General features: G+C 39.9%; 1 protein-coding gene across 5 annotated transcripts in view; it reads right to left on the reverse strand.

Annotated features, from left to right (window-relative positions):
* Positions 1 to 11,894, reverse strand: part of COP1 (COP1 E3 ubiquitin ligase) — a 244,434-nt gene extending 232,540 nt beyond the window's left edge. For all 5 annotated transcript variants that reach the window (XR_003209552.2, XR_003209550.2, XR_003209551.2 and 2 more), the window contains exon 1: positions 11,335 to 11,894. Coding sequence is in view for 1 of the 5 variants with exons in the window: in XM_025877828.2 (XP_025733613.1) it covers positions 11,335 to 11,744 (410 nt within the window). In the remaining 4 variants the exon portion in view is untranslated. The remainder of the gene's footprint in view (positions 1 to 11,334) is intronic.
* Between the last annotated feature and the right edge of the window lie 530 nt (positions 11,895 to 12,424).

The raw sequence follows: 12,424 nt of genomic DNA on the forward strand, positions 1-12,424 counted from the left end.
GAATGTAAAATGGTGCAGTCTCTTGAAAAGCCTGGCAGTTCCTCACAATGTTAAACACAGAATTACCATATGACTTTAGCAATTACACACCTAGGTAAATACTACAAAGCCTGGAGAACACTATATTCAAACAAAAACTTCTACGTATTGTTCATAAGAACATTATTCATAATAAATAAAAAATGGAAACAACCTAAATGTCCATCATCTGATGAGTGGATAAAAGAAACATGATCTATCAATATAATGGAGTATTATTCAGCCATAAGAAGTGATACACACTGTAACACGGATTAACCTTAAAAACATTATGCTAAGTGAAACAAGCCAGACACAAAAGACCACATATTGTATGATTCCATCTATATGAAATGTCGAGAACAGGCAAATCTATACAGACAGAAAGCATATTAGTGGTTGCCAAGGGAAGAGAAGGGAAGTGACTATTTAATGAGAATTGGGTTTCCTCTTGGAGTGATGAACATGTTCTGGAACAGAGAGTGGTGATGGTTGCACAATACTAGCAATGTACTAAAAACCACTGAATTGTACACTTTAGTTGGTTAAAATGGTGAATTTTATGAGGTATGAATTTTACCTTAATTTAATAAAAGGAATAGAGAATTTACATTTCCAGCCACGAGGCCACGAGGCAGTAACAAAATAAATCCTACAGAATGGAAACACACTATTGCAAAATTCTTACATTGTATATGAAATAATGTAACATTATTTGAAGGCAGTGCATGAAAAGTTAAAAATGAGTATTGTAAACCCTAAAGAACTCCCTGCCACACACACACACACACACACACACACCCTCACCCCACACAACTATCACTAATAAGTTAATAGTGGAAATAAAATAGAAATCTTAAAAATACCCAATTAATCCAAAAGAAGGAAGGAAAGAAGAAAAAGACAAAAACAGAATGGAAGAGAAAAATAGAAAACAAAGAGCAAGCAAGACATACACATAAAACCAAGCTTATTATAACAATGTTAAAATATAAACAGCCTAGGGGCACCTGGATGGCTCAGTCAGTTAAGCATCCAACTCTTGATTTTGGCTCAGGTCATGATTTCAGGGTCCTGAGATTGTGCCCATTGGCTCTGTACTCAGTGGGGAGTCTGCTTGAGATTCTCTTTTTCCCCCTCCCCCTGCTCTCTCTCTCTCTCTCTCAAATAAATAAATCTTTCCTTTTTTTTTTTTTTTGAGAGTGTGAGCAGCGGGGAGGGGCAGAGGGAGGGGCAGAGGGAGAAGCAAGCCTCCCTGCCGAGAAGGGAGCAATGCGGGACTCCAATCCCAGGGCCCCAGGATCATGACCTGAGCAGAGGGCAGATGCTTAACCAACTGAGCCACCCAGGCAGCACAATACAAATATATACAGCCTAACCATTCCAATGAATAGGCAAATCATCTTACTAAATTAAAAAGGAAGATTCAAACATATGCTATGTATAAGAAACGTACTTTAAAACATGTAGAAAAGTGAAGGACAAAAAACAAAACAAAACCATGCCATGTAAACCCTTACAAAAAGAAGGGTGGAAAGGCTATATTAACATCAGACTAATTAGATTTCACAACATATATTACCAGGAATAAAGAGACACATTTCAAATGATAAAGAAATCAATTTGCCACCTCTAAATGTGTGTGCCCTACTATCAAAACTTCAAAATACACAAAGCAAAAGCTGACAAAGTTAAATCAAGACACAGCCAAATCCACAATTATAGTTGGAATGGTTAAAGATTGTAACATTCTTCTTTCAGGAATTGATAAAACAAGTATATAGAAAATCAACAGGGGCATACAGAATGTAATACCAACCTGACTATTTGACATTTATAGAATAAACCAACCTACACACAGCAAAATACTATTTTTTTCAAGGGCATATATTAACAAAGATAAAGCTTATGGAGGACCATGAAACAAGTCTCAATAAATTTAAAAGGACTGAATTCAGGAGCACCTGGGTGGCTCAGATGGTTAAGGGTCTGCCTTCAGCTCAGGTCACGATCTCCAGGCCCGGGGATGGAGCCCCACTTAGGGCTCCCAGCTCAGCAGGGAGTCTGCTTCTCCCTCTCCCTCTGCTTCTCCCCTTGTTTATACTCTGTCTCTCCCTCTCTCTCAAATAAACAAATCTTAAAAAAAAAAAGGACTGAATTCATACAAATCATATTCCCTGAACAAAGCTGAATTATATTAAAAATCAAAAACACAATATCCAGAAAATTCTCACTGAGAAATTAAATATTTCTAAATAACCCACAGTTCAAACAAGAAATCACAATGGAAATGACAAAGTATTCTGAACTGAATGAAAATTAAAAGATACCACTAATGTGAGGATTAGAAAATAAGGCCAAATCAATTATCTAAGTTTCCATATTCAGAAACCAAAAAAAGATGAAATTTAAAATAGAAGGAAAGAAGTAATAAAAATAAACCCAAAAATTGGTGAAATAGAAAATGGACAAACTATATAGAAAACCAAAATACCAAAACGAGTAATTTGAAAAGATTAATAAAACTGATAATCTTCTAAACTGTTCAAGAAAAAAGAGAAAACACAAATTACCACTATCAGGAATGAAAGAGGCAGCATCCCTTCCAATCCCGTAAGCATTAAAAGTTTAAGGAAATATTATGAACTTATGTCGATAAGTTCAATAATGTGGGTGAAATGGACAAATCCCTTAGCAGACAAACTACCAACGCTTACTCAAGAAATAAAGAACAGGAATATCCCTTTATCTATTAAAGAAACTGAAGTAATAAATAAAACCCTCCCACAAAAACTTTGGCTTCATTGATGAATTCTACCAAACACTTAAGGAAGAAACATACTAATTCCATACAAACTCTTTCAGAAAACAGAAGAGATAACATTTCTCATCCCCCTTTAGAAAGGGGATTGCCAGCATTACCCTGTGTGATGGGCTGGACTGCATCTTCCCCCAAATTCATATGTTGAAATCCTAGCCCCCCAGTATGTCCAAATGTGACTGTATCTGGAAACTGGGCCTTAGAGGTAAATTAAGGTAAAATGAAATCATATATTGGGCCCTAGTCCACTGACTGGTGTCCTTATAAGAAGAAATTAGAATACAGACAACACAAAGATCACAGGGTGACCAGTGAAGACACATCAAGATATATATTTTTTACAGGAACACCAGAGACCAGTATTACTCATGAAAATACAAAACAATCCCTTTAAAAAATTAGTGAATAGGGCATAAAAAAAGAAGTAAAACTAGAAGTTGGAAAAAAAGAAGTAAAGCTGTCTTGATTTGCAGATGACATGATTGTATTCTCAGAAAACCCCAAAGGATTGACCGAAAAAACTGCTGTAACAAGTAAATTTAACAATCACAGTATATAAGGTCAACATACAAAAATTTTATTTCTATATATTAGCAACAATTAAAAATTGAAATTAAAATAATATTTACATCATCATCAAAAACATGAACTACTCAGGGCTAAGTTTAACAAAATACATGCAAGTTCCAAACACTGAAAAACTACAAAATTATAAAACACTGCTAAGAGAAATTAAAGACCTAAATAATTGAAGAAATATACTATGTTCATGGTTCAAAGATTCAATACCGTTAAGATATCGTATCTTCCCAAATTGAGTCATAGATTCAAAGGAACTCAAATTAAAATCCTAGCATGCTTTTTCGAAGAAATTGGTAAGTTAATTCTAAAATCCATGTAGAAATGCAAAGGACCTAAATAACCAAATGACTTTGAAATACAGAAACAAAATTACACTATCTGATTTCAAGACTTCCTAAAATGATACAGTAATCAAGACAGTGTGGTATTGGCATAGGATAAACATACAGATCAAAAGAACAAAGACTCCAGAAATAAACTTATACACCTATGGCTAATTAATTTTTTAAAAAGGTTCCAAGAAAATTCAATGAACAAAGATGGCCTTTTCAACAAATGGGTGCCACAATCACTGGTTATCAATAGAGGAGAGGAAAAATCTTCAATCCTTACCACACTCAGTATTTAACAACTAACATGAAATGATCATTTATCTACCCATGGGAAAACTATAAAGCATCTTGAAGAAATATATAAGAAAATCTTTGGACTTCATGCTAGGCAACAAATTCTTGGATAGAACACAAAAGTCATAAACCATAAAAGGAACAACTGATACAATGGACTTAAAATTTAAAACTTTTGCACTTCAAAAGACACTGTTAAAAAAACAAAAAGGTAAGCAACAAGACTGGGAGAAAACATCACAATATGTAGGACTGACAAAAGACTTGTATCCAGCATGTTTAAGACAAACAAGAGAAAAAGAGCAAAAGATTAGAACATTTTATAAAAGATATGCAAATGAGAAAATAAGCACATGGAAATATGTTCAATGTCATCAGTTATTAAAGCAATTCAAATTATGATAATGAAATACTACTACACATCCAGTAGAATAACTAAAATTTGAAAGACTTTGAAAAAAACTGAAACACCAAATGTTGGCAAGAATATGGAACTGGAACTCTTCTACATTATTGATAGAAATGCAAAATAATAGGGCACCTGGGTGGCTCAGTCGGTTAAGCATCTGCCATCTGCTCAGGTCTGCTCAGGTCATGATCACGGGATCCTGGGACTGGGTCCCACATCTGACTCCCTGCTCAGCAGGGAATCTGCTTCTCCCTCTCCCTCTGCCCCTCCCCCCTGCTCATGCACCAGTGCACTCTTCTTTCTAATAAAATCATTTTTAAAAAAAGAAATTCCTTATAAAAAAAAGAAATGCAAAATGATAATGATACAGCCACTTTTAAAAACAGTTTTGCAGTGTATTATAAAGTTAAACATATACTTGGCCATACAACCCAGCCAATACACTCCTAAATATTTACCCAAGAGATAAGAAGGTATATCCACACAAATACCTGAACGTAAATGTTTACAACTTTCTTCACAATTGCCAAAAACTAGAAAACAAAAAAACTCAAATCACGTTATATCCATGAATACTACTCATCAATTAAAAGAAAAAAATTAGTGGTATATTCAACATTAAATCTGAAAAACATTATGCCAAATAAAAAAAGTCAGGCACAAAAAACTACATACTGAATGACTCCCTTAATACAAAATCCTAGGAAAGGGGTGCCCGGGTGGCTCAGTAGGATAAGCGCCTGCCTTCAGCTCAGGTCATGATCCTGGGGTCCTGGAACAGAGCCCCCACATGGGGCTCCCTGCTCAGCAGGGAGTCTGATCCTCCCTCGCCCTCTACCCCTCCCCCCGCTCGTCCATGTCTTCATGTGTTCATTCTCGCTAATAAATAAATAAAATCTTTTTTTTTTAATCCTAAGAAAGGCAAAACTATAGTGCTAGAAAAATCACTGGTTGCCAGGTGTCAAAGGGAGGATAGCAGATAGAGTGTGAAGTGTTGGCACAAATGAACTTTCTAGAGTGATGAAAATATTCTAGATCTTGATTAGGGTGGTGGTTACACAGATGTATTCATTTGTCAAAACTCATGGTATTGATCTATACAAAAATAGTGATTTCTGCGGTACCTGGGTGGCTCAGTCAGTTAAGCATCTGCCTTTGGCTCAGGTAATGATAATGATCTCAGCGTCCTGAGCCCCAAGTCAGGCTTCCTGTTCAGCAGGGAGCCTGCTTCTCCCTCTCCCTTTGCCCCCTCAACCCCAACCCCTCTGTTGCTTTCTCTCGCTCAAATAAATAAAATCTTCCTCTCTACCTTCACTTCCTCATCTATAAAATGGAAATGATAAAAGTATCTGTGTCAAACAATTATCGTGAAGATTAAATAGCTAATGTTAAACCATTAGAATAGTGCCTGGCAAATAATAACAGCTTATACTATAGCACATATTTTATTAGGAGTACATATAGCAAGCCAATGGTTAACATTCACTTCGGAGTGAATGTGGCATTTATTAACTCTGAGTTTAAAGTATCTAAAAGAGTCCCAAAAGTAGTTATCTGTAATTTTTACTTAACCCATTTTGTCTCATTACCTCTATTAAAGCCAAAATGCCCATCCTTGAACTAATACTGAGGCCAGAGAATTCCAATACATGACTTGGGCCTGGTATCATGTGTTCCAACTCTGAATTTGGGGAAGAACACCCACACCAAACCACACAGACTAGGAAGAGAGAAGGATGGACTTCCATAGGTTAATACTAGAATTACAATGAACAGATATCAGACCACCTATTACAAACCACCTTCCTCTCTACATAGAGACAAAAACCAGTTCATGAAACTTAATTACCAAAAATTGAAAGAATAATTAACTTATATATGAAGATATGAAGAGAAAACATGTTACTCTCAATGAAATGTTAGTTAAGATGGTAGGAATCTATATGTCTAGAACCTGCCACATACATATATAAATAAAGAGGGCAAAGTGAAGAGCAAAGATGGGGAGACACCACATATAAAACAAGAATTTAAGAAGCGTTTTATTCTGTACAGTACAAATCTTAACAGGAAAGAGAAGACTAATTCTACTGTTAAAGCTTTCCTCCCAAGCTACAGAAGCTTTGAGGAAAAGGGTTGCAGGCTAAAATAATTATTTAAAACAGACAGAAAACACCAGTAACAATATACATTTGCAAGGAGAAAAAAATCAGCAACAAGGTTTAAGGCTTTAGTTACTTTAATCAGTAACAATATTTTTAGGGGCATCTGGCTGGCTGGCTCAGTCAGTAGAGCATATGACTCTTGATCTTGGGGTTGAGGGTTCGAGCCCCACAATGGGTGTAGAGATTAAATTTTTTTTTAAGTTTTTAAATAAAAAAGTAGCAATTTTTAGAATATGATCAAATAAGTAATGTTGGCTTATTATCAGGAAAGGTTTGTAAAAGGAAAGGGTAGCTACTAATCAACACATTCTTTACTAATGAACCACTACCGCATCACTATCTCCCTCTCAATTTACAGACCAGAATTCAAGTTGATGGTCTTTCACATCCTGCTTCATAATTTCCTCTTTCATTCACTCTACCATTTGATTCACCTAAGTCGGCTGACAACAATGCTGACAATCCGTCATCTGATAGCCAGAAAGACCATAATGAACTGCTATGATTTGATATCATTTCCTGCAGAGTATCTTTCGCCATCATTGTCATCCAAATGGTGCGTGCATTATAAAGCAAAAGATTCATCCAGTTTCAGTTTTGCGGACTGAAGGAAGTTCTTGCCTGATGTTACAATAACACAATGAATTTTAAAGTTTATTTCAATAGTTGAATATGCTCTAAAAGCTCTCTAAATTACAGTTAGTCCTATTTATAAGCTCACTGTGGTTTCAAAAGGTCACCTAAATCTTCCACTTACTTTTCTGTCACAAGGAAAATTATATACCATAATTCAATGACTTTCAAATTTTTTTTCACCGATACCCCATAAGATAAACACTGTAAGTATGTAATAACCAAAAGTTCAAACAAAGTTATCTTTATCATGACAAGTTATGTGGTATGTCCTATTTTATTTCAATTTTTGATAATTTGAAAAACACAGTAGCAACAGTAGCAACAGTGATCAACAGGTTTCATCTTTAGTGCTAAATGTGATTAACATGTAATGGCTGCTTGAGGACGGTGAGACATGTGAATTTAGAAGAGTAACACCTGCCATGGTACTAAGAGAAGCAACAATGCCAGGATATGATACTATAATTATATGACTAAAAGTCTCTCTTCACATTAAATCGTGAGCTTCTTCAGGACAGTCTATTATTAATAGTACGACACAAGAGAGGCAGTCACATATTTATTAAATGGCAGATCTATTTAATGTAGGTCCTACCTATTTTGTATCAGGCAGGTGATCAGAATTAACAAGGGGCTTACTATCTACTTGAAAATACTTATTTCCACCTCAGAATAACTGAGACTTGCAGGGATAGAAACGTAATTTCAGGTAGTTGGAAAAGCTAACGCAGAGGCAGTAGTAATGTGCTAGAAGAAAGATAATATTGGGCGCCTGGGTGGCTCAGTTGGTTAAACGGCTGCCTTCGGCTCGGGTCATGATCCTGGAGTCCCGGGATCGAGTCCCACGTCGGGCTCCCTGCTCAGCAGGGAGTCTGCTTCTCCCTCTGACCCTCTTCCCTCTCGTGCTCTCTATCTCTCATTCTCTCTCTCTCAAATAAATAAATAAAATCTTTAAAGAAAAAAGAAAGATGTTATCTTAGACTCATAGTTTAGTTAAATGGATCACGTAAGAAAAATTAGAAAAATCAAGTAACAAAAACTTCCTTTGAATTTCAAAGATTTACCCAACTTCAAACTAAATACTACTCTCTCCTACACTAGAGATTCTCCAATTATAAAACACTGTCAGAATTATCTGCAACTTGATAATACTTTGTATGAAACCAATAGTTAAGTGAAAACCATAAATCCCTGAAATGTTGATCAATTCTGCAATTAAATATAAACTTACTTTCAAATATGATATAAGTCGAGAGGCCAATGTGTGTTAATGAAAATCAGGCATTTGACTTTATCAACTGTTCTCAAAAAAGGGTAAAAGGCCATTTCACTATCACCTGGATAGCTTTTCCAAACTACCCTACTATTCCAGCCTCCAATTCTGGTCCCGCCTCTTGATGTGGGCAGGCAAGCAGGCAGGAGGAAGGAGTGGTCAGGGATAAAAACATTTCTCTCCTGTGATTATGCAACAGCTGTTTCCCTCCAACCTACCACATTTACAAGCCACTAGGCTAGGAGTGCCTGGCTGATTCAGTTGGAGCACTCGACTCACGATCTTGGGGTTATAAGTTCAAGCCTCCTGTTCACCATAGAGATTACTTAAAAATAAAATCTTTTGGGGGCACCTGGGTGGCTCAGTCGGTTAAGCATCTGCCTTCAGCTCAGGTCATGATACCAGGGTTCCCATGGAGGGCTCTCTGCTCAGCAAGGAGCCTGCTTCTCCCTCTCCCTCTCCCTGCTTGTGCGTGCGCTCTCTCTCTCTCTCTCTCTCTCTCTGTCAAATAAAATCTTTTTAAAAAGTCTTAAAAAAAAAAGGCCCACTAGGCTAAATACATGTACTTACAAATTTTCTAATTCCACACAAATAAAGCACTAAGTTGAGAACTGGGAGATCTGAGTTCTCATTTTGCCCCTTAGCTATCCAATCTGAAACAAAGTTACTTCTTTGTGTCTCAATGGGGATACAATTACATTAGTATCACATCAAAATCAGAAGTTATCTATAACTTCCCAGAACTGTTCTTAGGGATAAAATGAAATGTGAAATATAAACAGATCTTTAAAATGTGATGAATAAGGAATTATCACCATTATTCAAACTTTAGCTTCACTTAGATGTAAAAGCATAGAGTAATTTGGGTTGGTTCACAGTCTGACCTTGAAGCACACAAGACAAGACCAGCCACCCAGAGACAATTAGAAATGAAAAAGATTTCTTGGGCCTTGACTAATCCCTATCTTCTACCCCAAAAGCTTGGCCAAATCAAATCTAGCTTGAGAATTGGGAAAACAGATTCCCATTAATGAATTCTTTAGAAAATGAAATATTCACAATTTTTAACTGAAGACTTTCACTGGGCACTTCCCAGTTAGGACTTGGGAGAGTAGACTGAAATCATTAAAAATTAGGTGACAAAAATTTTAATAATCACACCATCACCACCACACCCTTGCAAAAAAAAAAAAAAATCAGTGCCAGCTGCTTATACTACACTATGGCTCTCCAATTCCCTACAAAATGGCCAATAGTAATGCAACTCATACTGGCAGACAGTATGTGCCAAATAAATATCTGTTGAATAAATGACTGATTCCCTTATTTCTCGCATCTTCTACACTATTTCAGTGCACCTATATGAATGCTGGCATATTTGTTTTCTTTTAGCCTATTGAAAATTAAAATGCAAATGGTGGCTAAAAAGACAAATTCTGAAAATCCTCATTTTGTTTTCTCAGCTTCCACTTCATCATATGGCACTCTACTGGGTATGAGCACAAACACCTCTTAGATCCACCCATACTCTGGTTAAATTATTTATAAATAACAATCACAATTATAGCCAGGTTTCAATGAAAAATGAATTAATTCTGAGTCCAGAATAATTTAAGACCAAAGCAAAAATATGAAGATATTTTTACTGCAAGAACTAGAAACTCTTAAGCCTAATCAATATCCTTCCTATAGTTCCAGCTTCTAGCCCTATCTTATTTAATGATGCCAACTCACATCAACTTCAACCCTGAAATAAATCCACTTCCCCTATAACGACAGTGCAGGCCAACTTCCTACTAATATTCTAAGTCTATCAACAATTTCCTCCAAAGGAAAAGCGTAAAATCCTACCCGTTCTCATTTAGCTAAAAGCAATTCCTTTCTAATAATCCTACCATTTGGACTGGGTTCTGGATTCCAAAAACAATAAAAATCTCAAAACACTTTCAGTAAAACAATCAACTCCATCTTTCACTTAATATGGATAACCCATCTATGGCAAATATCATAACTGAATACTGCTGTGTATCATTCAAGGTGCCAACTATGATGACAAAATGTCTAATACCTGGCGTTTCTCAAATCAGAAGTTCCAGTACACTACAGCCTGTTATACAAACGTCAGTTACATCTGACACATGGATAATGTTTAATAAATGTGGTTCCCTCTTTCAAGGCATTCAGTGACAAGTGGAATTTTTTGTGAACAGACTTTATGACTACAGTAGCCTCAACAGCAGATTTAAAAGTGGCCTACCCTTTGAAGTGGGAGGATATTTATACACACACGCACGAGGGAATACAGACATGCAATACTACTTCTCCTTAAAATATCCATACTCACGTCTAGAGCACCATCTACCATACTTTCAATAAGCAAATTATGACCAACTCCATCCCTCAGCATCCCAGGAAGCTTAATCCTCTCCTTTTACAAGTTTAATTCCCTTCAAGAAGCAATCCGGACCGACAGGGTACCTAATTCACCAGACAGCCAGAAAATTCAAGGGCCAACTTTCACCTTTTATGCACAACCATTTATCTGACCTTCCTTCCGACCCCCTTTTAATTATTCCCTCAACTCCCCTCACTTCCTCTCCACCAGCACTGACCTCTTTAGCACCCCCACCACCCTTGCCTCGGGACTCCCAACATTCCCCCATCTCACCCCATCAACCACCAGCCTGAAGGTCTGCAGACACCACCACAGCACCAACCAGACCACCACCCCAGCGGACCCCAGCAGCCCAAACAGGGCAAACTCCTCATTCAGTGAAGGGGAGGGCGATGCTCTTCAAACTCACCACACGAAGTCGTTGCTTTTGTCCTCGTAGGAGTTGATGAGCCCGTTGCACAAGGGGGCGAGCAGAGGTCTCTTCCTGCTGCCGCTGCCGAGGCTGGAGCTGCTCCCTCCCACGCCGGCGCTGGGCCTGGCCGAGCAGCTGAGCCGAGACAGGCCCGCGGACACCGCCCCGCCGCCGCTGCCGGACACGGCGGCGGCCACCAGCACAGGCCGCGCCGGGCCCCCGAGGCCGCCCGATCCCGCGGCCTGGGCCGCCCCGCCGGACGCCGCCGCCGCCGCCACCGCCGCCGCCGCGGAAGGGGGCGACGGGGAAGAGGACAAGGACGAGGAGGCGGAAGTCACCGAGGAGGCCGCAGAAGAGCCAGGGCTGGTCCCGGCGGAGCCCGACCCGGCCTGGCGGCTCCCGGACATCGTGACTCCCCCCCTCCGGCTGGGCGCTCGGAGAGGGACCGCGACCGCGACCCGCCGCCGCCTCCCTCCCCTCAGCCTCAGTGCATCCTGAGGCCGCGCGCCGCGCCGGGAGGTGGGGCTGAGGAACAATAAAGTTGATTTTTTTTTTAAGGCGAGCAAACAGCAGCGTCCGACAAGAGGGGGCGGAGGAAACTAAGAAAGCGTAGAAACCACTAACGCTGCCGAGGCCGCCACCGCCGCGGGCCCCACCGCAGCCAACCCGGGCGCGCCGAGGGCCGGCCGTGCGCGCACGCGAGCGGCGGAAGGGGCGGGAGCGGCGGCGGAGACAGCTTCGCGGGCCGCTCGGACGCGCGCAGCGCGCCCCCGGTGGCGGCCTAGCAACGCCTGCAGCGCTCGTCCACAGCTGTTGCCGCTCGTGACGTACCGCGGGAGGCGGGGGGCGGTGGCAGGCAATCCTAAAGGGTGAAAGCGCTACGGAGAGTGGAATGAATGATAGGGTGGTACAATGGTTTGGGAGCTGGGAGAAGAGCGGAGTGCTCGCAAAGGGACTGCGCACGCGCTCTGGGCTCCGACCCTCGCGGTTGCCCGGGGTCTCGGCTTCAGGCTCGGAGCGGCGCCGGCGCGGAGTCGCTGCACCACGCCTGCGTAGGGGCGAGCCGCATTCTTGAACGTGGAGAGGG

The sequence above is a fragment of the Callorhinus ursinus genome, unplaced genomic scaffold, assembly GCF_003265705.2.
Source record: "Callorhinus ursinus isolate GAN/ISIS: 27379988/994484 unplaced genomic scaffold, GSC_fseal_2.0 scaffold13, whole genome shotgun sequence".
NCBI lineage: Eukaryota > Metazoa > Chordata > Mammalia > Carnivora > Otariidae > Callorhinus > Callorhinus ursinus.